The sequence below is a fragment of the Drosophila erecta genome, unplaced genomic scaffold, assembly GCF_003286155.1.
Source record: "Drosophila erecta strain 14021-0224.00,06,07 unplaced genomic scaffold, DereRS2 tig00000021-arrow-pilon, whole genome shotgun sequence".
NCBI lineage: Eukaryota > Metazoa > Arthropoda > Insecta > Diptera > Drosophilidae > Drosophila > Drosophila erecta.
In genome coordinates, this window is record NW_020825198.1 from 9,672,649 (window position 1) to 9,698,114 (window position 25,466).

The following is a 25,466-nucleotide window of genomic DNA, read 5'->3' on the forward strand; positions in this document are numbered from 1 at the left end:
TTGTTCCGCAAGCACTTTGCAGCACTAGACGTTCTAAAATATCGATATCGATTTCTTAGCGATATCGATTTAAAGTGTTTTAAGTTAGTACAAAGCCAGTGCGAGGAATTAAACAAATTAAACGCGCAGCGCCCTTATTGTTTGTCCTCTTTTTAGTGTTTTACTCGATTCGGAACCCACAATGCTTGACAACCTCGTGGAATTCGCCAGTTACTGGTGGTTTCGATACCTCATGGTACGTAATGGCCATTAAATTACGCATATATTTCACTTGAGAAGCTGCGCTCCATGGGATTCCGAATTAAATGCACCACCCCATTAACTTGCAGGTCACTGAGCTGTACATGGTGGAAAAGTGGGAGCGGATAACGATACGTGAGTGTTAATTGCTGGGCAAATAGCAAACCCTTAAAAAACTTGGGAATATCCGGCGGACTCGTCATGCTTTTGGAGAATTTACACGCTTATCAGGGTTATTATTGCTCTCGATTTATTGCAGACGTAATTTTCATGGTACTCTTCTGCGTTTTCTGGTACTTCAACTACTCCGTGCTGCTCTCCCTGGCCGGCTTGATTGGACCCACAAGTGCCTCAATGGCGGATATTATTCCCGGAGTTCAAGGACAAGGCCTCAAGGTCACCTAAAATACCATTCAGACCATGCCCACAGCCCACCCGTGTGTACTGTTCTCCGTTCCAATATCCAAAATAGCCGCGTATCTGTACCTCGCCGCGAAGCTTTATCTAATCCGCACGCGTTTATACACCGCAATCAATGAATGGAACGTAGCTATAGGCGACACATGTCCAAAGAGGCGATGTAATCGCCTGTTGATCCGAATCTGAAGTGGACAATACCCGGCGACTGTCCATCATTAGCTGCCTCACCGTTTAATGTAGTTATCTAGCTGTAGTTACACGTTTAAAGTCAGTTAATAAATCTAACGCTTACACAATCGCACTGTGAAATAGTTCAAAAATGATAAATGATATATATACGCAAGTGTTGCATTGTTTTCCTGGTTTATTTTTGTTGAATTTTGAAGAGGTATTCCCTTGTTTATTCCGACTTAACTGATGTGCTTCCATTTGTGAATTATTGTTAGCGCCAACAGACGTTGAACTTGCTAAATCCGTACTTCAATGCTCTAAGTGTTATAATTCATTACAAAAATATATAGATAGCCTATGGTGTATGCGTATTGAATATGGTAAAACTAGTTTTGTGTATTTTTTTTGTTTTTTTTTTTCGTAGAAAAGAAAGTGCGCGTTTTGTTATTCGAGCGAAGATCGCACACTATTGGGATCAGATCGAATTAATGGTTGTTAGGGGACAGTTTTGGCTGAGTTTTTCGGGGATTACGATTCGGTTTTGGTTTTGCGGGGGACTCGACTCACTTAGCCTACGCTACAAGCTAAACTCTTAGAACTGCTTTTTATCCGGGTTTTCCATACGTGCAGGAAATTATTCAATGGCTACCATCTAACCTCCTTTTGCACTGCAATTCTATATTGTTAGAGAAAGAACTTACACTATTTACTTAAAGGGCGGGCAGAGAGCGGATGTAATCACCAGGTGAAAATCTCGTCCTGCCGCTCCGCTCGTTAGGTTACAGATACAGATAAAAACTGACTACAACTAACTGTACAATCTTGCCATCTGGAACCGAAGGAGCTTTCATATTTAAACCATCTCATGCCAATACCAGCGACACATTAATGCGCACTAATAGTTAGGATGCTAGAGACGTGCCATCCAGCAGCACCGATGCCACCTCCTCGTTTTGTTCTACGTACACTAGACGAGGATCCTCGCCGAACTCCAGTCTCCCGTATCTGGCCACCAGCGGTGTTTTGTTGTTGCTCACTTGCGGTGCGCGCGGCCACTTCCTTTTGGGCTTTGTGTGTGTCAGCATGTGTGACTTGAGGTTCGTTGACTGGGCGAAGCACTTGGAGCAGCCATCAATGGGACAGTGGTAGGGCCGATCGCCAGTGTGTATCCGTACGTGGGTGCGCAGATTGAAGTCCAGCGAGAAGCGCTTGCCGCACCCCTCGAAGGTGCACTCGAAGGGCTTCTCGCCGGTGTGCACCAGCTGGTGACGCTTTAGCTTGGAGCTCTCTACGAAGCTCTTGCCGCAGACGTTGCACACATGACCGCGCGGTCCGTGCGTGTGCATATGCTTGCGCATGGCCGAGTGGTTGCGAAACTCCTTGTTGCAGCCGCGATGAGTGCAGCGAAACTTTGGCTCCTCATCCTCCTCAGCGGCCGCGCCAGCTGCTCCCATAGGATTACCAGCCGTCTGGTTGGGCACTGCAGTCGGTAATTTGGTTACAATTGTGGGTCGTGGTCGGGCTGGATTGCAGGAAGCCACTAGTGGCGGTGGAGGAGTTGGTGTCGCCACCTGAGCCGCCGCCGTGAGTTGCCTCTTTGTCACCTTTGTCTGATTTCCCGCATTTTTCAGTCGCACATTGGTGCTGCTGTTCTGGAGCACCAATTTTGGAAGAGCCGGCTGTGGATTCGGTACACATCCATTGACCTTCGATAGCGCTATCGGTACAGTAGCTGGACCTGGTCCCGGGCTCTGTATCAGTTCTACATTATTCGGCATATTCTCGATAAGCTCAATGTTACCATAGGCTTCTTCCATCTGATTTTCCGCATATATCAACTGCTCACTTAGTGGCTGGCTATCCTCCTCGCCCTTGACATCGCCCATAAATGCATTAACAACCTCTTCCACATCCGTAACCGCAGAGGCGCTGAATGGATCGGGCAGGATGACGTACTCGTTGCCGATGCCATCGCTCAAAACATCGTGGTTGATCATGTGCTCGTCGATAATAAGCTTTGGCATGCTGGATGAGCCTTCATTCTGGGCGGCGGAGGAGGATGTCACGGATGTGGTGACAGCACAGCCAGGTGGTTCCTCCAACTCCTCCTCCTCGTCCTCATCCTCCGAGTTGAGCGAGGACCATAGGGTGACATTGAACTCATCCTGCGTAATGCGTATGGGTACCTTTGTTTGCTTCCAGCGCTTGGCGGCTGAATTTCCCATGGGCCTCTCCACGCGACTGCTACCGAATAGCTTAAAATCCTGCAGCTGGCCATTCGAGCTGTTTGAATCTTCGGTTGCCTTCATGTAGAAGTCGCTCTCAAGCTGCTCCTCCTTGATGTTGGTGGCCTCGATGGTGGTTAGCATCTCGGAGGCAATCTCGAAGGCATTTGTCGTAGCCGGCGCGGTAGCCTCATCATCCTGCTCGGTCTCCTCCTCGCCATCACCATCGCCATCACAGGAGGAGGTCATCTGCTGTCCATCCTCCTCGATAAATTCTTCGTCGTCGCTGGTCTGCTGCATGATGATGGGCGGCGGTAGTGCATCTGCCGTTGCCACCGTGACCGAGGTAAGCCTGTCCAGCCGATCCACCGGATAGTATTCATAGTGCTCGAAGAACTCGCCAGTGTCTACTACGATATTAGCCTCATCATCATAGTCGTCGATGATCTCCTCAATCAGGAAGCTCTCGCTCTCCTCGCCCATCGGATCGCCCGCCAAAACGGTGTACGGATCTTGCTCAACAATTGTGGCCGCCGTGGGCGGGTGTGCATGAGTGAAGTATGCCGATGACGGGGCGGAGTGCAGGGGCAGCGGTACCGCCGCAGCAGCCAGCGATAGATTCTTAACGATGGGCGCCCGAATCTGATGCAGTTGAGGCTGGAAGTTCCCTCCGACGCCGACGTGATGATGATGATGACTTGTCATCGCGGCTGCTCCGTCTGCCTGTCTGTGTGCCTGTATCTGTATGCCTGTATTTGTGGGCGCTCTTGCTTCGTGCGTGTGTGTTAGTGTTGTGTGTGCGAGCGCGCTGCGAAAAAAGTGGGCAATTAGTACCTGGCCAAAAAATCCGTAATATATATCTAAATATTCGCAAGACTACCAAAGTGGACCAAACGTACGTGTTTTCGTCGGTATTGTTGCACTGGATTGGCCTTTCCCTCCACCTCTTTTTCCACTTTTTTGTAGCCAATGCCTATCGTTTATTGTGCGACGGCGGCGGCAGACGGCGAATGATGCGTACCGCTCGCTCCGCTCCGCCCGCCACGCTCGTGCTGCCCAACGTCGGGTTAATCCTCGATTTGGATGACCACCTCGATCCCGCTCACCTCGGGCAGTGTAAATATTTTGAATTTTGCCGGTTAATATGGCGGAATTGTATTTTCCAGAAACGGCTCGGTACTTTCTCTCGCGTTGCGTGTGTGTGGCGGTGTGTGTGTGTAGTGTGCAACGACAGGCGCCACAATGCAACCCTGCGCGCGCTTTGTGTATATCTTAAGCGGTTTCTTTAACTTATATAGTTAAGCCTCCGCGCATTACTTCGCAAAACAGCACAAATATAATCTTAAGCACTAGCAAAGAATCGCATTTTATGAACCTCCAAACTGGCAAACCATTTATTAGCTGTAAATACCGCGGCGTTCTGTCTTTCGATTGGCGATAGGTTTGTTGTTCTATCAGCAGGGTTGCCACCCGACAAGAGAACAAATGCGCAATAACAATAAATAATTAATCTCCATGGCTTCACTAATGTTTTGAACTATTTACAATTGCGTACTCTTAAATACCTAGTTAAATTTCTTTAGCAATAGAACTTCCGGAATATAAATACGCTTCAGCTTCGACTCCACATAGCGTTCTTGTTGGGGTTTCAATATCTCTGCATTGTGGTTAAAATCAGTCTTATTAAAATGCACCGCCTTCCTATCCGCTGTTAAGGATATATTATAATGCCGACATTGGTCCTGAAGTCCTGACGGCCCATCGAACAACAGTAAACGCAACAAGTAAGGAACCGGCACCGTGAGCTGTTTGTTGTTGTAGGCATGCGTGAAAATCAGCAGCAAGCTCCTGCAAATATACGTTTGTACATATGTATGTGTGTGTATTGAGAATACAACATATCAATAAGACAACCAATTGTAATTGTTATACAGTACCTCCTTATCGCCTGCAACTTGGTGGCCGCTACGGCGCACAGAATGTGCGGCAATTGTGGTAAACCCATGAGCACTCTAAACAAATTGCCCTGTTGAAAGGCCAAACAGATGCCAAAACATAACTTAAACGTCGCATCCTGACGCACATAATCCGGTAAGGTGAGGGCGCGTGTAAAGGACTCGGGAGAACCAAGATTAAACACTTGATACAGGCTCTCTATAAAGCAGCGCCGCTCAATCTCACGAATGCTGCGTTCTTTAGAACATTCCAAGTCCTCCAGTTCTTCGTAACAGCAAAGCACTCCCGTGAGGCATTCTTGCAAGTGCTGATTGCATATCTTGGGATCGAACTTCTCTATGGGCTCCTCACACAAGCGATATCGACTATAGGCCAGGAACATCACAATAGGTTCTAACAGGCAGATCTTCTGACGGGCATCGTACATCTGGATCACGATCTCCCGACGCACCGCCCTCAATCGATCGAATATGAAGTCGTAAGCCACGTTATATGGCTTTCGTGTGTCGAGGATTATGCTGCAAAGTACATACATATATTAATTATCAGAATTAACTTTTTGTTTTTTAAGCGCCAAAAATACTTGCTCCTTGAGCAGATATTCCACAGTTTTGGTCAATGACGCTTCTGTGCGCATTTCCTTGGGCAGGGGCATCTTGACATCGGCGGCGGACCGCGTAAACTCCTTTACCAGGACACCTGGCGTGTTCTTCTGGCCATTCTTCAGCTCAAAGTAGTGCAAAAGCTTCTCGCGAATACGCCTGAATGTTTCAAAGTGCGTTATTTTATTATATTCGGATTAAAAGTCATTAACCTACATTTTCGCCTCCCCATCGGGACAGAAACTTTCGCAGGATCCTCGAACTTGGGCCATTTGTTGATGAATGCAACCAACTCCACCAGCGACAGCAAACCAGGGATGAAGGTTTCGTGGATCAAAGGCGTAGCGCAAACTTTTTCAAGGGACTAGGAAATGATATATATTATATTCAATTTTTAAAGCTAGCTTCAAATTAATAATACTTGCCAAATTAAGACTACCATATCTATAGAAACTTACACTTACTTCGATTTTCAACCCCTCTTGCCACGCCGCTGAAGTCAGCAATCAGCTGTCTGGGCGGTCTGGGTTGTCAGGTTGTCGGGGCTTCAAAATTGTTCTAAATTTTCAGTTCGTTTTTCCCCGCCCAGCTCAAAACGAAATGTTTTCGCGGCATTTTGCAGCCTTCTTGCGATTCAACCGACATGTTGCTCGAAAATACAGCGCCCACTTCAGGAGTTTTCTTGCCGCCGGCTTTAGCAACAGGTTTTCCCTAAAGGTTGCAACTCTGCTGCCGCTGGTAATCCTCCGATCCGTGGATTGCAGGCAAAAAGATGACCAGGACGTGAAGCGACCGGGCCGCAGGCGAACCATGAGCAAGGTTAAGTATGAGACGAGTCTGGAGGGAAGGGCGCAGCTCTATCTCAACGCCATGAAGGTGCGGTGGGAACAGTTACACAAAGTTCCTGGGCTGTTTTCCTATCAATTACAGAAATCGCCTCAGAACCGGAAAATACCAGGATACTGGGGCTTCTATACAGAGGTGTGTTCCATATTCTTGTACTTTACAAAATATTTACATCTCGACCCTTCACTTTCAGCTGAATGCAGATCGAAACCTTAAGCGCCGCCGACCCCAGACCATCGAGAGCCTCAATCCCACCTTTAAGCACATGTTGTTCAATTTCAATAAAGTCGATGCCAAGGAGGTGATCATGACCATTGATGATGCGCACGGCAGTCCTGAAGTTCAAATGATCATAAACAAGAGCCCAATCACCAAATATCACACTTTGATCTGCCCGGAAGTGGGAAAAAACCATATCCAACAGATTACCCGTGACGCTCTTCAGTTCTGCATCACCTTCATGCGAAGCATTGACGACAAGGACATGCGCATGGGTTATAATAGCCCTGGAGCGCTGGCTTCTGTAAATCACCTTCACTTCCACCTTCTACACATGCCACAGGATTTATATATAGACCAAGTACCTTTGGATGAGCTGGCCGGTGGTTATGTCTATCGTTTGAGCCGTAGGGCGCCCACGGAAGGAATATGTATAGTATTCAACGAAAATGATAGCGAAGAACAGGTGGCGGAGAAAGTGGACCAGCTCTACATACTCGCAATGTGGATGTGTAAGAACAATATGCCCCACAATCTGTTCCTCACGCAGGATCGGAGACCCGGACAAAGCGCTAATGTTAAGGTATTCGTATTTGCGCGCTCCGAGTATTGTGTAAACAAGGATTTGGCCGACTTTAATGTCGGATTCTGCGAGTTGGCTGGTTACATTCCGCTGCCAGGTGATATAATCGCTCTATAAAACATTGTTTCTGAACTAAAGTTTCTATCTTTGTTAACAGATGCTGATAAAATGGAGAGTCTTACAGAGCTTCAGGTGCTCTTTAGGATCCGAACCATTACTGGCAATGCTCCAAAAGCTGTGTACGAGGAAATTACGAGTATTGTCGAAGGATCACGAGATCAATTTCTTTGGGACCAACCATTGACGATATGAAATACCGAAAATAAATAATTAGAGGCTTCTATCTAGAATAACTTTAGGGTTTAATTGAATGCTCATGTTGTCATACTGCTGCTGCTGCGAATCCTTTTCCCATGGTCGCCTTGCTAATTACTTTGTTGTTGGCAGCAATGGAATAATCCACCTGTGTTTTGCCATTCTGATTTCTTACGAGCTCCGTCAGCTGTGGAAGCGCATCTTTAGCCACACTCTCACGAATTTCTTCAAAGAAAGCCATGTAGTGATGAATGTTGTGACTTGAAGAATAAGAAAATTTAGAAAAGGATTAACAAATTAATTAACAATCATCACTTACACCATCAGTAATATAGGACCAAGTAGTTCGTTGGTCTTGTACAGGTGGTGAAGGTAGGCACGAGTGTGTTTCTGGCAAGTCAAGCAACTGCACTCGCTCAGCGGCGGAGTAAAATCCTCCTTGATAGCTTCGTCGGTTATGTCCAAGAATGGCACATGTTCCACTGCATCCTGCACAAAACTAAATGTCAAAGCCTTGAAGTTCAGAGAAGCACAATATGCGTAGGAAGAGTCAAACACATCAATTCCCTGGCGGATGAGTTCCAGAATGGTTAGGGGAGTGTAGGCACCCGGCAATATCCTAGGCTTGTCCTCCTCCAACTGCTTAACGCAGTGCTCTACTATTGGCAGTAGTTTGGAAGTATCTAAAGTGGTCGCCGTTAGACCATTCGTGTGGAATCCCTCGAAGATGTAACCTCCGTAGCTGCCCGCTGGCTGTTCCCGGGCATGTTTAATAGACTGAGTCCGGGCAAAAGTGTTATATCCACCCACAATGGGAGCTAGCAGAGTGGAATTCACCTTGCACCGGTGCTCGTAGATGTAGTGCATAAACTTCTCTGTCCTATCAACAGATTTCTGAATCCGCTTTTTGGCACTATCCAAATTTGTGTCCGCATCGCAGAGTCCCTGATAGATGTCCGGCTTAAAACTTGCTACCATTTCCATGTAACGTTCCGAAGAGAGCGATTCCTTGCCCCTTCTCGTAAACAGTGGCATTATATCCCGATCGTTACCTCCGGATAGCGTTGTTTCACAGGGATCTCGTACCATGAGAATGTTTAGATGTCCTGGTAGTCCTACATAGCCGCTTAGTCCGTTACCCCCACCACTGTTCCAATGTGTAAGTGCCTCGGTCATTTGGTCCATTGTGGACAGAGTGAACTGGAGCACCTGTGGCTTTTGGCTGACATGACTCTCAAAAACATCCGCACTTAGCCACGGAATGCTTCCGCCCTTAGTAGTCTGCAAAAGAAGGGGAGTCTTGAGCTCGGGTCCTCCATCCTTGATTCGTAGTTGACCGAGTCGACCGGAATTCTTGCTAATGCTCTCGATCGCAAATTTCATTCCGGCTCGGGCCTATATTTATTTTTGTAATGAAGAATTACCAACCGCACGTTTCGAGCGGTCATCGATAACGATAACTATTAGTGATTGCGATTCGGCTGTTTTCATTTAGCTATAGCTAAGTGTGCTGACGTATTGGCTAAATAAGATGTCTATATTCAAAATAAATTGAATTTTACAAATATCACGCGAAACCTATCGTCTATTTTTAACATTTCTGTATAACTGTTTTTTTTTTATTTTATTTTAGATTCGATTTAATTTTTAAATATCCTTATTTAACTGCTCTATAGTACCGTCGTGAACCCTGATTGTATTAATTTAGTATTCATTTTATGAAAATGTCAGAAAAATTGAATAAAAACGTTCACGATAAAACAAAGTAAATTTAAAACGAACTACTCATAAGAAAGAGCAAAGTTTACGGTATCAATGATCTGGCAACCCTCCCAGGTTGGCGCCCCTATTCTCCTCGCTTGCGTTTTGTTTCCCCCACTGCTGCTCAGTTAATTTCGACTTTTCGGCGTGTTCGCTTTTCAACGGGCGCTTCAGTTCGCTTTTGGGGGCTTGTTCGCTTTTTGGATCTCCACTGGCGCTGAGTGAATGGTTTTATGTTGTATGCGCAGCGCACTTGATGGAAATTGTTGTCATTGTTTTAGTTGTGTGTGCAATCGGATGTTCGCTATCTCCGTCGCACAGCGGTAACGTGTGTGCGTGTGTGTTCCGTTCGCGTCGTTCATTGATTTCCTAATTAAGTTTATAATTAAAATTAATTGAAAAATTACTCGCTTATGTACATTCATACATACATTTGTATGTGTGCGCTGGCATGTACAGACATGTAAATTGGCTAACGGCGTGTGAAAGCCCATTAAATTAGTTCTGTTATTTATAAGCTCCCCTCGTACAAACACTTTTATAAAAAAAATTGTTTGATTTCGAAAATGAAATTGTGCCAAAAGCATCAACACGAAAGAGGTAATTAGAATAACAATAATGCAGAGACAGCTTTTTAAATTGATGACTTCCTTGCGGCCGACGTTGTATTTATAATTAACAGCGTCTGCCGCTGACATTATGTATGTACATACAAATGTACATACATTTATTCAAACAAATCGACTATTAAAATTCCTTGAGCTAGAACATTTCCACTGGAAGTTTTGAAATCTCCTGCCCGCCAGGGTTGCCAACTTCCCGCACGACTGTGGCCTTGAGCAGATCGCTACCTGTTCACGTGTTTTACGACTCAAAGGCAGTCGTAAATGTGGAGGAACTGTAAAAACGGCAATAAAACTTTTCATTTATGTGCATTCCAGGTGGTCCTGCGGAACGCCAAACGATGTGGCAACCCTAGGCAAATGAACTGTTTTACCTGCCCAAAAACGCACAATAGCAACAACTACAAGAACGGTTGAAAGAGAGCGAGCGGACGGCACAACGGATAATTTAGTGGAATTTTCAAAAATAGCAAAGCCAGCAACAACGAATGGCAGCCATAATCCCCCAGCGAGAGCACAATAATCAAAGATTAAATCAGGTTTATATGGAAAGGGTTAGCATGGCGCAGGAAGAAATACACGTTTCCTAGCGCAACAACAACTGCAACAACTACAAACACCTACAACTGATTATACTCTCACACGACGAGAAAAACGAGAGAATGCGAGAGTGCCAGAGAGTAACTGTGTTTATGCGGAGAATTTCATGATTTCAAGAATTTCAGCTAAAGCCCATCGTTTATGCGACATGATGGAGTTAATGCAATGAAAAGAACAAGAATATTTACATTTATGTTGGAAAATTGATTGCTTAATTTCATGCACTGGAGCTTGAGTTGGAGCTGCACTGGCGGTCATTGGCTGAGCCATACATTTAAAACAAAATTACATAAATAAACCAAAATCATTTTGGTTATGCGTAACGCAGTTCAAGGAATGCAAAATTCATGAACTAGAAAAGGACTTGCCATAAACACAGTAACATAGAGAGTGAGAGAGAGCGCGTGAGAGCAAAGGCGGCGACGCCGGCAGAGCACAAACTGCCGTCGCAGCGCTTGCATGTTTTTCGCTCATTTTTCTTTCGTGTGCGTTGCGGCGATGTTGTGTTTTCTCACGGCGGTGAAAACACTCTGCAACGACTGTGACAACAACAGCAACCACGATAAGATTTTCCGTTTTCCCGTATGGAAGCAGAAGCACTAGCGGCATTTGTTTTGAAAGTAAAGCAAAGGCGAGCGAGAAAAACGAAAATATAAAGCAGAGGAAGACGGAAAAAGCAACGCCGCTGCCGACCGCGCCTCGCTATATGTGCATGTGTGGTGTTGTGAGCGTGTGTGTCTGTGAGCCTACCGCCTGTCTGTGTGTAAGTGGGCGCGAACGTGCGGCCGAAAAGGAAGTGAAAATAGTGCAAAAAGGCCAAGTAATAATAATAATAATAAAATAGGCAAAAAGACAGGCCCCAAAAGAGACCGACCAGACCAGTTTCAAAAAGCGCCTATTTCGAGGCTCTTTGTTTCATGTGTATTGGTACGTGTGTGAGTGGCACCAACAACAACAACACAAGCAGCAACAAAAACAACAACTAGAAGCGACCACATACGGTGGAAAAGGCCTTTTTTCAAGGAGCGAAAGGCAATGCGCGAACGAGCAATAAGAATAATAAATTACACTTTGCTATAATAAGAAAAATTTATACATATATACACACAAGCGGGAGAGGCCCACACACACATGTGTTTTTCCTCGATGTGAGTGTGTGGAAAATTGTAATAAAATATGAACCGCAGAAGCAGCAGCAAAACGAGAAAAACGAGAGAAAATTTCGAAATATCGCATGTGCCATTTTAAGCTTTAAATAAATTATAACGTACAGTATTACACACAAAAGAAAAAACAAATAACACAATAAATACAACAATTGAACAAAATGTCCTGCATATCGAGCAACTTTAGCTCCTTCTTCCTCAACTCGCTCAACGATCCTTCAGAGTTTTCCAAGTACTTGAGCAATGGCGAGCTCAAATGCACTAATTTCGAGGAATTTCAAGTGTTTGGCTGCGGCGCAGGCGCGGCGACGCAACAGCAGCAGCAGCAGCAACAACATCAGCAGTATTCCCACACACATTTACCCAATGGCAGTTCAGCGACAGCAGCAGCGGATTTTCCCAATTACGAGGCAACGTCAACGCCGCAGCGGGAAAACTCCTCCTCCGTTAACTCAGGTAGTTCTGTTAATCCCGCACACTATGCTTCCGCCGCTGCCTCAGCCTCTGCCAGCGTCGAGGCCAGCGCATCAGCAGCCCCGACGTCGAATCCAGGAATCGCAGGAGCAGCAGGATCAACGCCCCTCACCACCACCCCCCCGAGTAATCGCTGGCCCACTGCGGTGGCCACGCCCAATGGCCATCAATCCACCGCCTCTGCTGCGGGCTCAGTGCCCCAGCACTTCGATGGATCCTTTGAGTTTATCAAATATCTGCGACACTCCACGGATTTTACGCCGAGCACACCGAGCAGCGCCAGCGAAACTAGCTCCTGTCCGGAAAAGCCGGTCAGTGGTAAAACGGGTGTTTCAGCAGGCGCCACACCACCACCGCCTGCCCAATCGCCTGTGGCCGGTGGTTTGATCGATCTGGATACTAGCACCTCGCAGAAATCACGATCTGCCTCCCGCAAAGTGGCAGCTTTGTTGTCTTCCGTTTCGCGGGCTTCCAATAGTCTGGTGGACACCAGCTCCTCCGCACTGGATGTCTTCGATCACGATTCAAAACAGACGATCTTTGACCTACAGCACATTGCCTCCAACGGATCGTCCAATTCGAATGAATCTTCGTTGGAAATGCTAGCATTTCCCAATTCGCACCTCAATGCCTCCAATTCGAACACCTCATCCGAAGGAGCGGCCTGCGGTAGTGCGGGAGAATTCGGAGGACTGTTAACTGGCGCCAGTTGCTCCTCCTCCACGGCTTCCTCATCCTCGCTTGCCCCGAAACTCCTTGGAAGCTTTGTGATCAAGGAGAACTTCGAAGTGCATCCATCGCACAAAGTGGAAGAGGGCATCTTCCAACACATGAACAAGCTGCCATCGAAAAAGAAGGATACGCTGAAGCAGCTAGGAGTTCGGTTCACCGGCCAGATGACGCTGACGGACAAATCGATTGTGGTGGAGAACTTCATCAAGTTCTGCGAGGTGAGTTACGCTTCCCGAAATCGAAAGGGGTTGGGTTTCAAATGTTTTCGGGGTGTTAGCGAGTCAATTTTCTCTTGCCCCGTGTGTGTGAATATTTCAACGCTCTCCGCGCGCTGCCCATTTCCATATGCAATTTAAGTATTTGCACATATGTATGAATTAGGTATTTATTTGTAATGATGGTCGGGAGCGCGGGTTGATGGTCTAATTGGGGTTGACTGTGGAGATTACATACTTTACATCTAGAAGTCGATTTTCTAAGGAAGTGCGTCACTTCAACAGTTTTTAGGTTTAATAATCAAATGAATGAATTCCACGTATAAAAGTACCATGTACAAAAACTACACCCATACAGACTGGGGGTCAATACATTACGATTTGATAACAAGAAACTACTGATAAGTTACTCAGTTGAAGGCCTGAATTAAAGGTCAATTTATCACTGGTCTTATCTAACTGATACTATTTTTATAACCTTGGTAATGTAGCTTGCAAAAGTACATTTTCTAGACAATTTATATAGAAGGTACATTTCATAAAGGTGTTCTTTATTTCCATTTCTAAAATGGATCGATTAGAAGACTAAAATGTAATACATTTTTCGGCGAGGCCCACGCACCCTATATAAATATAGTACATACCAATTGGGATATTCATAATATAAACATGCACCCTATCTATATCCTATATCACACACACTGCCGTAATTCCACCCGCACTCACACACGCATTCGGGATTCCGTTTGCCCCCCACTCACACAAATGTCATTATAAATTGTAATAACAGGAGCAGTGATGCCGGCGCCGCAGTCGACGTCGACTGCAGCCAACCACAAATTCAGCATACAACTGTAATCATGTGTGCTCAATGTATGTATGTGCGTATGTGTAAGTCTAAACACCTATACATGCGGGGGGGTTAAATCCCCACTTTCCACCACCACCAAAACCCCCCGGAAAGCCACCCGAGCAAACACACACACGCAGACACGTTTGGCGCCCTTTTCAACACTATGGCAGTCAACCCCAAACACTCACCACGCTCATTACGCTCCGCTTTATCACAAACACACAGACAGAGTCACATCTAGATTTGTTGGCCACCCGTCGCATACCCCCGCCCTCTCTCTCTTGAGCTCACGCACACAGACAAACATTCTCCAAAACTATGTACAAAATGGCATTGATGGCATAATACAACAAAAGCAAGAACAACAACTACTGGATGGGGGGAGGGGTGTGGGGCGTTGCGGAGAAATTACGATGGAGGCGAAACGGAAGGGATGCCCAAAAACCCCCCTCTATTACAACATTTTAGTTCTAAGACGCTCTCTCTTTTACTTTACCTACTTGGCTCCCTAACTCAAAATTGTTGCGCTCTCTCATTTCTGCGGTAGCTACTCTCTCCTGGCTCCCACTTTCTCTCTCCCCGCCCTCTCGCCTTCATTTCCTCAATTCAAAACTTACTTGAAGGCTGAACTACCAAAGTGTGTGTAGTTCTGTATGTGTGTGACTTTGAGTGTGGGTGTGGGCAACCCCCAAAAGCTTGCTATTGAGTAATTGTGTGTTGTCCCCCCACCCTCTTATTCTTCTTCTTCTCCTGTTCGTCCTTCGTCTTCTTCTGCTGCTCCCTTGAATTCTTTGGCTTCCACTCCTTGCTTTCACACATACAATCATCAAGTTACTTAGAGGGGTGCGGGGGAAATATGGGGGATGGAGAAATGAGGAGACATCGGACTGTCCGCTAGCTGCTTGGGCATGTCCTTTTCCGACTCTCTCGATTTCGTCTTGCATGTGTGCGAGTGTGCCTGTATTTTATCAACACATTTTATACATGTCTCTATCGGAGCGACCATTAGTACAGTATAACTTGCCTAAAAATACTAACAAAAATTATAATTAGATAAGTGTAGTTAGAGCAAGAACTAAGACCACCCTTTTGGAAATTGCTAGTCAGTAGAATATTAACTGAAATATAAAATATATCCTTATAAGACCACACTTTAAATTGTTTTTTATAAAACAATTTATTTTATTTCCAGACAGTTTTTTCATTGTTAAGGAAAGAACTTAGGGTACATATATGTATACTACATTACGCTCTGGCAAATAATAAAAGGCTTCCTTGAATTGGATGAATAGTAATTTGGAAAGCTTATAGCTTAGGAAGTTTGACTGTAGCTGAGGCTGTGGATGTGTGTGTCGCCCAGCGGCGTCGTTGAAGGCTACTAAGTGCGCATGCAGTCAGCTCACCCACACAAGTGCACTCGGTTTTGCCCAACTTTGCGGCTGAGTGTGTGTGTGTAAAGGACAGCTTAGTCGACGGGTGGATGTGTATGAGGATGAGAAACGGGTGCCGTGGATCTGAACTGTGGATGGGTGGTTGGGCGAAAAGTGGGTGGCGCTTGGGCAGGTACAATGTCTCGGCTTCGCACAATTTACGCGCACACACACTCACATTCACGTATGAAAGCAGGCGCACATATGGGGCATTGATTATAATTTTAAATTATACATATGTGTGCGGGCACATGCCGATATAACTGTACTTGCCGCATATGATGTCTATATACAGGGCTTTGGACGCATATGTATGTTTGTATATATATATAAAATACATGCAGGCTCACATATGTATGTATGTACATACATATGTTTGTATAATTCTAACGCACACATCAAATATTTAGCTTTTGTGCAACGTTTTGTCGCCTTTTGGGCGCACACACACCACATTAAATTAGTGTGGGTTGGGGCCATTTTTCCGGAATTAGTGTGCATTTAGAACGGGTTTACCTTAATTAAAAACCCCAAATTAGTTGCCTAATGAAAAGGTGGTGAACGGCGGGTGTGGGCCAAACAAAGCAAAGCACAGGGTGTCGAAAGCAGTAACCCTTAACCCTTTAAAACAAAAAAAAAAAACTCGTCGAACGGGCAGCACACGCACCAAAGAGTGAAAGTGTGAAAATTTCCCCCACTTACACACACGCGCACACACATTAACGCACACGACGCAAGCCCTGGCAAAAGGAATCAAAAAATCATGGCAGCAACAGTCAAACATTTGGCTTTTGTTGCTCTTGTTGTTTCTCGGCACGCACAAGCAACACACACAACAACAACAGCGACGGCAACAACAGGAGAAAGGAAAACAATTCACACTTGTCTCAATACAAACAACAACAAACCGCATCACACCACAGACAACAACCGCAATCCCGCCACACACAAACACACAAGAGCAAACGCCCCAAATGCTCACAGACACCCGCACACCCACACACTCACGTTCACTACGTCACGCACAAACACAAACCATGTCTGCCAATAAGTTTGCAAAAAAAGCACAAAAAACAAGGAAAAAGAAACAAACAAAAACAGAAAACAAAAAACGTACACAAGGAGACGCAATAAAAACAGAAACGGAAAACAGCAGCGAAAGCAAGAACAAAATACCGCAACACATTGCCACTGCTTTCATTCCTCTTTTCCTGGTTCTATTTGTTTTTTCTTTAGAGGTAAATTACTAGGGTATATTGTAATTAGGTAAGACATACACCGATATACTGGTTCAGTCGGATTTAAGTCTGTGCTGTATAAGTCATCTTCGAAGCGACTTAAACTTTTTAAAAAACCTATTTTCAATTCAAGCCAAGCCTCTCGATTCTGAAAATATGACTCTCATATCATACATAAAACTTAAAGGTAGATATCTTTAAGTTGGTCAGGTCGTTTACAAGCATTGTGTCTAAGTATCCAATAAATAAAATAATAAACGGATCAAAAGTTTTTTTATCCTTAGAGTTAGCCCTAAAAAGTAGGCAACAAAAAAGTAGCATAAACAAAACCGTATTGCCCTAATTTCAAATCAATCAACTTTTTTATAAGCCTATCTAGATCATGGATAATATACAGATAAAATATCCAATGAATGATTTCGAATAATCCCAGATATAGGGTATCTCATAGTTGGAGGAAAAGTATCGTTATTTTTTGTGTGCTTTTTGACTGTGAAACAGTTGAGTGGCCATGGACGGTGTAGCCGATGGGGTTGGCGAAAGGGGGAGCACCACTTGACAGCAGCAACAGTCCAGAAACCACCATGTATGCCACACCCCTTAAAGCCCCAACGCCCCCACATAGTTGATTGTTAATGAGACACCTGGAGAAGTGGCCAGGTGTCGGCTGCCTGTCAGCGCTGCAAAATAAGAGAAGCAAATAAGAGAGTGTGTGGAGTGGCTGTCAGCCAGAGTTTTCCTGCTTTTGGACAGGGATTTAAAGTTTTCGCATACTATTCGCCCAAAATGAAAGACACGGCATGTCACTCCTTTTTTGCTCTATTGATTTTTAACATAATCAAAACCGAAAATGTATGCACACACACGCACACACATTCGCAATCAGTGAGACGTACAGCAGCACAGTCAGCAATTCGCATGTGTGAGAGGACCATTTTGGGGGTGGGTGTGGGTGGAAGCCCTGGGTGGATGGGTGGGACTGGATGGTGGAAACCCTGATTATGAGGATGTTGATAAGTTCCGACGACGAACGGAACTGAACTCTCTGCGCTGCCGAAGACTCGCACTCACACAGTCGTCCATTAAGCCTACCATCTAGCTATCACACACACACTCTCCCAACACAGACACACAAAAACACACTGACAGAGAGGCTTTCATGGTAACCCTTTTGAAAAGTGGGGGGCTCTTTGCAAATAACCCCCAAACCCCCTTTTTGGGGCAAAATGGCTTCATTGAAAATGTTGTTTGCTTTTCTATTTGGGTTTGCTTTGCTGCCTTTTCTGCTTCCTTTTTCGCTTCGCCCTATTCTATATTTTTACACTATAAAATATACATTGTCAGGGTGTGAGTGTGTGTATGTATGGGAGCTTTTGCTTTGGCATGTTATTCAGTCCTCGACGCCACCCCTCCGTTTTTCCAGCCAACCCAACCATCGTCCTTTGCAAGTTTTTGGCTTTTGTGTAAAATTTTCGTTTTAAACTTTTGCGTTGTACACGAATTATAAGTTTTGATTAGTAGTGGGCAAAGTTTTCGCTCGCATGTGTATGGGTTTTTGGGGGTGAGCGGGTCGGGTCGGGTCGGTTTTGGTTTTTCCTGAACACATAGAGAAAGTATATTATGTAAGGCAAATACATATGTGCAGCCATAGAATTTGACGTCAATGAATATACATCCGCACACATACTTCTACGTGGAAAAACAGCCTAAAAGTCGAGAAAATTATGCTAAAAAGTGGTGGAATGGGGGGTGGGTTCCTACATGAAAGGTGTAAGCTGGTTTAAAAACTAATGGAAGGGTGGTTAGGGGCGGGGTTTTAGCAACCAGTAAAACCGGTATGTCTGGAAAATTGCTTTACGACTGCAGTTGGATTTCTAATTTAATTTTCATCTAATTAAAATGCATTACTACTTCGTTATTTAAAATTTTGGACGAAGGCCACAGCTGGGTTTCAATTATTTTTTAATGGAATTTTAAAATAAGCTATAAGTGAAGCTTGAATTATATATTACATGCTTAGAAATGAAGAAAATCATATTTCAAAAACGTAAAAAGACTGCTTAGTGTACAATAACTCCTGCATTTTGAACACATGTTGCACTCTATTTGACTATAATCTTGCTCCCACTTGGGGCAAAAACTGCACATATGGTTTATACTACTAAATGTACCCAATTTCAAACTATCCCCAAAAGGAATACGACATCAAGGACCACAGGCCATGGCTGTCACTGAATCAGTGCGGTTTGAATAAGCCCGAGCAGATCAAATTCGCTCGATATCTGGGCCAGGGACTGCCGACGTTTACGCTCTTCTGCATTTATAGCAATTTTAAGAATCTGTTCTGCACCAAACGCACGGAAATGTGAGTATCATCATCATCATCATCATGTCCCTCGATAATTGAGTGTTCTGCCTAACTTGGGGTAGCCTAAAAGCATGCTATTATAATTGATGAATGTCCTTTTTTGCAGCTACACGAAGGATGGCTACAATCTGCCTTATATACTCGACAAAACCAAGCGCTTCCTGGCCAACACAACAGCTGGTAAGTGGAATCTATATCTAAATATAGATGTAGATATATCCCCCTAGAATATCCAACTCCGCCATCCCCGATTTCCGTGTAGTGCAAATGCAGCAGAAGGTAGCATCAACCGAAAATGTATTCAGGCAAAGGAAAATTAATCAAAAAAAAAGCGAGACATGAAAGCCTAGAGGCGAATGTGCTAAATTTTAAAAATACACTCGAAACTAGAAGTGCTTACATTCATTTTTATGATTTTTCTACTTTTGCACTTCTCATTTCTATTTCTATTTCGTGCATTTTCTGTTTCGTTTTCTTCCTATTAAAACTATAAGAAAAATACCTACAATTTGGCCTGCCTATTTTTGCAAAATTTCGTAAACTATTCAATTTTGTCTGCGCGCTCTCAAAAAAAAAAAAAACAGAAGGAAAACAATTTTAATTTTTGACTTCAATTTGTTTGTGTTTCCTCTTTCTTCTTCTTTTTCCAACGCATACGCTTTCAATCACTAGGCGACAATACCAACAACAACATCACCAACAACACCAGTAACAAGACCAACAACAACACCAGCACAACAACAACATCCACACCGGTCAAACAGACACCACAACAACAGCACCAGCAGCAATCCGAGCAGGATCCGCTGGCACCCAACTCACCTGCAACACCGAAACTTGCAGCAGCAGCATCAGCAGCGGCGGTTACAGCAACACCAGCGGCATCATCGGTGCTGGGAGCAGTCACGCCAGCACATACAGTACCACGCACAAGACCAGCCACGCCCACAATGCCAGCAGGAGCAGTAGCTGGAACGCCTACGACCCCACAGCAACAGCAACAGCAGCATCTGCAGCAGCAACATCAACAGCAGCAGCAACAGCATATGTTGCAGCATCCGCACACGCACCCGCATCCGCATGCCCAGCACTCGCATCCGCACACGCTACCCCATTCACTTCCGCACCACCTGCAGCCTGGAACCCCAACGCGCAGTTCTCATCCTCAGCTGCCCCATCCGCATCACTATCCACCATCGCCACACTCTCATCCGCACCACCAGCCGGGGCATCACGGTCATCCACATGCCCATCACTTTGCCTATGCCCATGGTCATCCGCATCCGCAGCAGCATCATCCGCACTACTATCCGCATCCACACGCACATGTCCAGCATATGGCGGCGATGGGATATCCGGGACCACCTCCAAACGCACAGCAGGCGGCTGGGGGAGGAAGTGTTGGTGCCGGAGGTGCTGGTGGAGCAACAGGAGGAGCTGGATCCGCAGGAGGAGGCGGGCCGTTGCCGCCCACGGCCATGTGAGATTGGGGTCGGCGTGGCGCCAAGGACAGCGGTGGTGGCGCCACCTGTTGACACACATAGGCTGTTGCAGAAGGACATGGCAGAGGATTCAGGATTTTGGTCCATCCCCCATCATCCTCCCAACCTGTCCTAGATTATAGTTTTCCGTTGATGTGCATCGTCATATTAGTTTTTTAGTGTGCTCCTCGTTTTTAGTTTATGTTTCGTTTATTTAGACTAATTTTACACAAGCTTTTTGCCAAATTTTATAAAACTATGCAAATTTTGCATAGACGTTTGACGACGATAAAATGAAATTGTTGGACAACGATCGATCATTACCCCCAAACTATGCAATGTTATTCCTTGAAAAGAGATTATTACATTTACACACAAACATCACACTTTTACACAATCACCAACACGAACACACGAGTATAGAAAATCATGCTAATGCTATTTAATATGGTAATATAAATATATATTTTAGTAAGCCAGGAACAAATGATATATATGTTAATGTAAAACCAATCCTAACTAAACACAACACGATATATATGGAAATTGTTTGCGAACCCAGAAAATATATATACACACCTAGCAAGAAGCGATTGAGAGAAAATCGATTTGAATGTTGTTTTTACTCGAGATTTATTGCCTGCGTCGCGCCTCTGCATTTGCGCTAAACCAATTAATACAGAGGAGAACTTTCATTTTCTTGGGACTTCCAATTGAAAAGCGAATGCGATGTTGCACTAAATGGTTATAGTAGTTCTCCTTCACCTTGGGCCAATATAATTAACGTTCATTCAGCGCCAAGAAAAACATGCGATTCAACTAAAATATCGCCTTTGATTTTCAGCCAAGCACAATCGGTATTTTATTTAACTTTTCCAAATCTGCAAAAATAGTACGAACCAAGAACCACAATCCTACTATATATTTCTTTACAGAATTTATTGATTTATAATATTTTTATTAATTTCAAATGTAGCGAACACAAATGTTTACTTTTTGTGTTGTACAAAAACTGAAGAATATTTGTAAATTGATGTAAACTATTTTAATTGATACTACATATTTTTTCAAAATTTGTTCTGAGCTCAAGGGCGATTTCAAATGCAAGTCGACTTTCACACATCCTTGGAGTTCCGCTTCCTGAGTGTGTTGGTATTCCGATTCTCTCTTGTAGACCTCAAGAACATGGCGGCGGCCAACGATGGCTCCCTGGAGTTCGCCACCGGCAGCGGCGGCAGCAGCAGCAACAGCAACACGAGCAACATGAACATCGGTAGCAACAGCAACAGCAGCAGCAGTGGCAGCAGCAACCCAGTGGCAGGATCAGTGATTAATCCCAATGCCGTGACCATGCCAGCGGGCTATGTGACATCATCGACGGCGCAGCAGCAGCATCAGCACCAGCACCCGATGACCATGGATCCCCGCTACGGATGTGGAGCTCCTCCGGCCCTATTGCCTCCACCGCCGATTCCGGCCCTGGGACCACCACCCAGATCCCTGGAGCAGCTCATCATCTACGAGAACTTCGATGTGCACGAAACACACCGGATCGAGGACGGGGTTTGCACTCACATTAGCCGCCTGCCGCCCAAGAAGCAGGAGCTATTGAAACAGTTCGGTATACAGAGTAGTAGCCAGCATTGTCTGAGCAATTATGAAAAGTACATACTCATCGAAAACTTCATCAAGTTTTGCAATGTGAGCAAAAGTGTATCGAAAGCAGATATAAGGAGGCACCACTGTAGTCTAGCGGAGCTTTGTTCTTTGGCCCCCCAATTGGCGTTCGAAACATTGGCACTCCATCTATGTAGATATATCCAAATTGCATCCTCATCAATAATTCCCGTGCAATGAACAAAACTCTTGCCCGTCTTTCATAGAATGATCTTAATGTATTTCACCATTTCTTTTCCATTTCCATATCTGCACTTTTTCGTTTCGTCCTTTGCATTTCGACAGGAATATCAGATATCCGATCATCGACCCTTTTTGGACTTCCACGAGAGCGCTTTATCCAAATGTGAACAACTTAAATTTGTACGATATCTGGGCCAGGGGCTATCCAATCTGACGCTAAACAAGATCTATGTCGCCTTCAAGGAACTCCTGGGCAACGGAAGGCCCGAAAAGTAAGTTCTTAAGTAAGCTGAACTGATTAAGAATATTAAAAATATATGATTTTCTTTTAGAGCTGGCATGGAGGGTTATAATTTGGACACACTGTTGAAGAAGAAACGAAAGAATCTATATAATCGTATGCATGCCGCTGGTAAGAATAAAAATAGATAATAAAAAAAATAAATCTGAATACATTTTGAATTCATATCAAACATAAATATATAAAAATATTATAATCCTTCATTTTACAGCCCCCAGCATTGACCTAACTGCCTATGAATCGGGACAGCATAATACCCAAGCACACCTGCCCACGCCACGCCCCCATCACGCCTTCGCCGCCCTAAATGCAACGACGCAGCGCAGCGAGGTATGCAACGAATTGACGCACACGGGCTTGCAGTACAGTTATACCGGGCCCCGGTAAAAATTGGCATGATCGTAAACCCCCATCCGAAAACTGCAATCCTCATCGGCAGATGATAACACACATATACATATACTTCTTCCTGGAACTGGACCAGTAACTGTTGTGTCTTCGAAACCTAAAAATGAGAGTAATTTAATCGCCGCGTGCGAAATCATTGAAAACTAAGTGCTAAATTAAAAGGGGGGACAAACAGAGGGATCTCCCGATGGAAAAATTACCAGACACTAGTAAAATTAGCCTAAATGTTAACAAAATTAAACTTTAATCGAATGAAATTCAATTAAGCCAACCAGAAATCAACACGCAACAGGCAGGAGAAAGATTAGTTTAAGCCAAATTCAGATATTTATACGCAAGGTAACCATATACAACATATACATATTACGAGTATATATACACATAAATATATTTCTGTAGTTGCCATTAGCGCTTAGGGTGCAGCACACTTCCACATGGCCAAATCCTGGCCAGAACTATACAAACATAGTAGCTTCGGTTTCCTTCCAGCCATATCCCCCATATAAAATCGCTCCCAAATCTCCACTCCCAATGAGCCGCATTAGTAGTAGCCATTAATTGATAAGTGAAAACACCAAAATTGAGAAACTAAATCAAAGACCTCCCAATGAAAGTTCCCGAAATACGCATACTAAGTAACTTGTAGAGCCTAGTTGTTAAGATGAAAGACAAATTTTTAGCATAGAAGTGGCGAGCGGCACAGACGATTAACAAACTAAATATTCCTATATACAATATACATATTATATACAACAAGCAGCATCAAATTCAAAGTGAATATACGCAAAAATCAAATGCAAAGAGGCAGAAATAAAACCAAAACATAGCAATTGTAAATTATATATACCAAATATATTCTATACGAACAAAGGCAAAACCAAATCCACTTCAGTCGTTTTCTTTACGTTACCGAAACTGTTTATTTTTGCGTTCTATTTAAATTTTTTACTACATGTATAAGGTATATTTAGCTTAACACGCAGAAGTGCGTTCGATTAACTGGCAGAGAGCAGGATGTTGAATATAAAAACTAAAGTACAGTACAAAGGCAGTTTCATCTAACTACTAAAGAGCGATATAAACAAGCTCTCCTCGATTCAATATCTGATCATTTCCTTTTATTTGAAATCGCAGCAATTTTGAATTGCCCCAACGGGAGATAAATATACTGTAAATGCCTAGTTGGTGTCCTTTTTGCGCTGCGCCTGCTCCCGGTCCAGCGCCCTCTGCTTGGCCTTCTCGTAGATGGGCATCAGTTGTCCGGTCTCGCCCAGCATTTTCAGCAGTTCCACGATGAAGGGCAAATAGTTGTGCTTGCGTCGCACATTCTCCACCTTGTAGCGCTTCTTCTTCTGGATCTCATACTGAATGTACGCGCGCAAGCTACTAATCTCCGTCTGTCGGTCCTCCTCAGTGTCCATAGCATCGGGCGCCGGATTGAGCAACTTCTCAATCTGCTGTTCGTATATGCGCTGCCTGTCCGAGATCAGAGCCATCAGGTTGAAGTGGATCTCCCCGTCGCTGTAGCGCTGCATGCGCTTCTCAATAATCGGACGCACCACATCGATCCAGTTCTGCTCCGGCTTGATCTCACCTAGATCAATGGGTCCCTCCCTCAGGCCATCCAGCTCGTACAATCTACCCCCGATGGGCATATAGCCCACAAAGTGGTACACATCCTCGTCCTTGTTCTGGTTCTTTATGTCCAGCTCGAAGAGTGTCTGGCGGGCAAACGAGTTGTGCACCGTACGGATCTGGCTAGCGTTGCTCAAGGTTAATCCCTTGTTATAGGGATCAAAGCACTGGCAGAACTCCTTAAAATTGGTTAGGGTCTCGCCCAGCTTGATGTCCTCATGCTCCAGGTTCATCAGCAGGCTTAAGATCGCCTGGGTGGCGCATGCATTGTTGATCACTTGCTTGGCGAAGAAGATGTTCTCCCGATCGAGGACCACTTTTCCAGCGGGCTCATCCTCCTGCACCCACTTGAACAGGAAGATCAGACCATGGATGGGCTCTAGGTTCTTGAACGATTCGCTGTCCAGACTCCAGATCTCCTCCACCTGTGCGCCATCGCATCCTGGTCGAACGTACACAATATTATTAAGTTTTCCGATGCCAATTGCCGGCGTCGCTGGCAAAGCGCGCCAATAACTTACCGAATTCGCGTATAAGCTCTGTGAATACTCCGGGATCGGATTCAATGAGACACCAATTTCCAGCACCGTCACCCATTTCAATAATAATCACTTAATTATCTTTCGTCCGTATATTTAACCACAAAACTTCTGCGTTTACTGCATAAAATTTTTTGTCAACTCACAGAGAACAAAACTTGCCAGATGTGAATGAAATTAAGGGATCTGGCCTACTGTTTTTGCC

The 25,466-nt window shown here is 44.6% G+C and overlaps 7 protein-coding genes and 1 long non-coding RNA gene across 10 annotated transcripts; 4 read left to right on the forward strand and 4 right to left on the reverse strand.

Annotated features, from left to right (window-relative positions):
* The first annotated feature begins 20 nt into the window (after nucleotides 1-20).
* On the forward strand, nucleotides 21-986 carry LOC6545818. Of its 2 annotated transcripts, XM_026978044.1 has the most exons (4): nucleotides 21-83; nucleotides 157-235; nucleotides 330-375; nucleotides 500-956. In XM_026978044.1, the coding sequence occupies exons 2-4, from the start codon at nucleotides 182-184 to the stop codon at nucleotides 643-645; spliced, it is 246 nt and encodes an 81-aa protein (XP_026833845.1). In that variant the 5' UTR covers nucleotides 21-83; nucleotides 157-181; the 3' UTR covers nucleotides 646-956. The 2 variants fall into 2 exon arrangements, with proteins under 2 accessions (XP_026833845.1, XP_001972171.1); XM_001972135.3 differs by having other exon boundaries at nucleotides 26-235; nucleotides 500-986.
* Nucleotides 987-1,006: 20 nt separating this feature from the next.
* Nucleotides 1,007-4,044, reverse strand: LOC6545819 (zinc finger protein 648). The gene is made up of 2 exons (XM_001972136.3): nucleotides 3,956-4,044; nucleotides 1,007-3,864 (listed from the first exon to the last, which is right to left on the reverse strand). The coding sequence occupies exon 2, from the start codon at nucleotides 3,759-3,761 to the stop codon at nucleotides 1,734-1,736; it is 2,028 nt and encodes a 675-aa protein (XP_001972172.1). The 5' UTR covers nucleotides 3,762-3,864; nucleotides 3,956-4,044; the 3' UTR covers nucleotides 1,007-1,733.
* A 520-nt stretch (nucleotides 4,045-4,564) lies between these two features.
* Nucleotides 4,565-5,913, reverse strand: LOC6545820 (SAC3 domain-containing protein 1). Its single transcript, XM_001972137.3, has 4 exons — nucleotides 5,831-5,913; nucleotides 5,600-5,773; nucleotides 4,994-5,530; nucleotides 4,565-4,904 (listed from the first exon to the last, which is right to left on the reverse strand). Exons 1-4 carry the CDS (start codon nucleotides 5,884-5,886, stop codon nucleotides 4,622-4,624), a joined length of 1,050 nt encoding a protein of 349 aa, XP_001972173.2. The 5' UTR covers nucleotides 5,887-5,913; the 3' UTR covers nucleotides 4,565-4,621.
* On the forward strand, nucleotides 5,745-6,057 carry LOC113563965. Its single transcript, XR_003407737.1, has 2 exons — nucleotides 5,745-5,787; nucleotides 5,855-6,057. It is a non-coding gene; the product is annotated as an uncharacterized LOC113563965 (long non-coding RNA).
* Nucleotides 6,058-6,131: 74 nt separating this feature from the next.
* LOC6545821 (GDP-D-glucose phosphorylase 1) lies at nucleotides 6,132-7,605 on the forward strand. Its single transcript, XM_001972138.3, has 3 exons — nucleotides 6,132-6,595; nucleotides 6,654-7,359; nucleotides 7,420-7,605. Exons 1-3 carry the CDS (start codon nucleotides 6,215-6,217, stop codon nucleotides 7,572-7,574), a joined length of 1,242 nt encoding a protein of 413 aa, XP_001972174.2. The 5' UTR covers nucleotides 6,132-6,214; the 3' UTR covers nucleotides 7,575-7,605.
* On the reverse strand, nucleotides 7,606-9,066 carry LOC6545822 (queuine tRNA-ribosyltransferase accessory subunit 2). Its single transcript, XM_001972139.3, has 2 exons — nucleotides 7,897-9,066; nucleotides 7,606-7,837 (listed from the first exon to the last, which is right to left on the reverse strand). Exons 1-2 carry the CDS (start codon nucleotides 8,958-8,960, stop codon nucleotides 7,645-7,647), a joined length of 1,257 nt encoding a protein of 418 aa, XP_001972175.1. The 5' UTR covers nucleotides 8,961-9,066; the 3' UTR covers nucleotides 7,606-7,644.
* A 305-nt stretch (nucleotides 9,067-9,371) lies between these two features.
* LOC6545764 lies at nucleotides 9,372-23,969 on the forward strand. 2 transcript variants are annotated; one of them, XM_026976653.1, is made up of 7 exons: nucleotides 10,523-13,151; nucleotides 18,865-19,034; nucleotides 19,144-19,217; nucleotides 21,693-22,219; nucleotides 22,481-22,650; nucleotides 22,711-22,790; nucleotides 22,891-23,969. In XM_026976653.1, exons 1-7 carry the CDS (start codon nucleotides 11,889-11,891, stop codon nucleotides 23,064-23,066), a joined length of 2,460 nt encoding a protein of 819 aa, XP_026832454.1. In that variant the 5' UTR covers nucleotides 10,523-11,888; the 3' UTR covers nucleotides 23,067-23,969. The 2 variants fall into 2 exon arrangements, with proteins under 2 accessions (XP_001972176.1, XP_026832454.1); XM_001972140.3 differs by lacking the exons at nucleotides 21,693-22,219; nucleotides 22,481-22,650; nucleotides 22,711-22,790; nucleotides 22,891-23,969 and adding exons at nucleotides 9,372-9,938; nucleotides 19,710-21,126 and having other exon boundaries at nucleotides 10,280-13,151.
* A 23-nt stretch (nucleotides 23,970-23,992) lies between these two features.
* Nucleotides 23,993-25,458, reverse strand: LOC6545766 (ubiquitin carboxyl-terminal hydrolase isozyme L5). The gene is made up of 2 exons (XM_001972142.3): nucleotides 25,244-25,458; nucleotides 23,993-25,164 (listed from the first exon to the last, which is right to left on the reverse strand). Exons 1-2 carry the CDS (start codon nucleotides 25,317-25,319, stop codon nucleotides 24,266-24,268), a joined length of 975 nt encoding a protein of 324 aa, XP_001972178.1. The 5' UTR covers nucleotides 25,320-25,458; the 3' UTR covers nucleotides 23,993-24,265.
* Nucleotides 25,459-25,466: the final 8 nt, after the last annotated feature.

Bases quoted from the DNA above. Each gene is read 5' to 3' on its own strand.
- LOC6545820 (XM_001972137.3), bottom strand. From the start codon at position 5,886: ATGGCCCAAGTTCGAGGATCCTGCGAAAGTTTCTGTCCCGATGGGGAG. The intron at 5,774-5,830 runs GTAGGTTAATGA...TGAAACATTCAG, and splicing joins CCCGATGGGGAGGCGAAAAT to GCGTATTCGCGAGAAGCTTT. The intron at 4,905-4,993 runs GTACTGTATAAC...GTATATTTGCAG, and splicing joins AAGTTGCAGGCGATAAGGAG to GAGCTTGCTGCTGATTTTCA.
- LOC6545818 (XM_026978044.1), top strand. From the start codon at position 182: ATGCTTGACAACCTCGTGGAATTCGCCAGTTACTGGTGGTTTCGATAC. The intron at 236-329 runs GTACGTAATGGC...ATTAACTTGCAG, and splicing joins GGTGGTTTCGATACCTCATG to GTCACTGAGCTGTACATGGT. The intron at 376-499 runs GTGAGTGTTAAT...GATTTATTGCAG, and splicing joins GTGGGAGCGGATAACGATAC to ACGTAATTTTCATGGTACTC.
- LOC6545819 (XM_001972136.3), bottom strand. From the start codon at position 3,761: ATGACAAGTCATCATCATCATCACGTCGGCGTCGGAGGGAACTTCCAG.
- LOC6545822 (XM_001972139.3), bottom strand. From the start codon at position 8,960: ATGAAATTTGCGATCGAGAGCATTAGCAAGAATTCCGGTCGACTCGGT. The intron at 7,838-7,896 runs GTAAGTGATGAT...TTATTCTTCAAG, and splicing joins GGTCCTATATTACTGATGGT to TCACAACATTCATCACTACA.
- LOC6545821 (XM_001972138.3), top strand. From the start codon at position 6,215: ATGTTTTCGCGGCATTTTGCAGCCTTCTTGCGATTCAACCGACATGTT. The intron at 6,596-6,653 runs GTGTGTTCCATA...CTTCACTTTCAG, and splicing joins ACTGGGGCTTCTATACAGAG to CTGAATGCAGATCGAAACCT. The intron at 7,360-7,419 runs GTGATATAATCG...CTTTGTTAACAG, and splicing joins TGGTTACATTCCGCTGCCAG to ATGCTGATAAAATGGAGAGT.
- LOC6545764 (XM_026976653.1), top strand. From the start codon at position 11,889: ATGTCCTGCATATCGAGCAACTTTAGCTCCTTCTTCCTCAACTCGCTC. The intron at 13,152-18,864 runs GTGAGTTACGCT...TATCCCCAAAAG, and splicing joins ACTTCATCAAGTTCTGCGAG to GAATACGACATCAAGGACCA. The intron at 19,035-19,143 runs GTGAGTATCATC...CCTTTTTTGCAG, and splicing joins TGCACCAAACGCACGGAAAT to CTACACGAAGGATGGCTACA.
- LOC6545766 (XM_001972142.3), bottom strand. From the start codon at position 25,319: ATGGGTGACGGTGCTGGAAATTGGTGTCTCATTGAATCCGATCCCGGA. The intron at 25,165-25,243 runs GTAAGTTATTGG...ACGTTCGACCAG, and splicing joins AGAGCTTATACGCGAATTCG to GATGCGATGGCGCACAGGTG.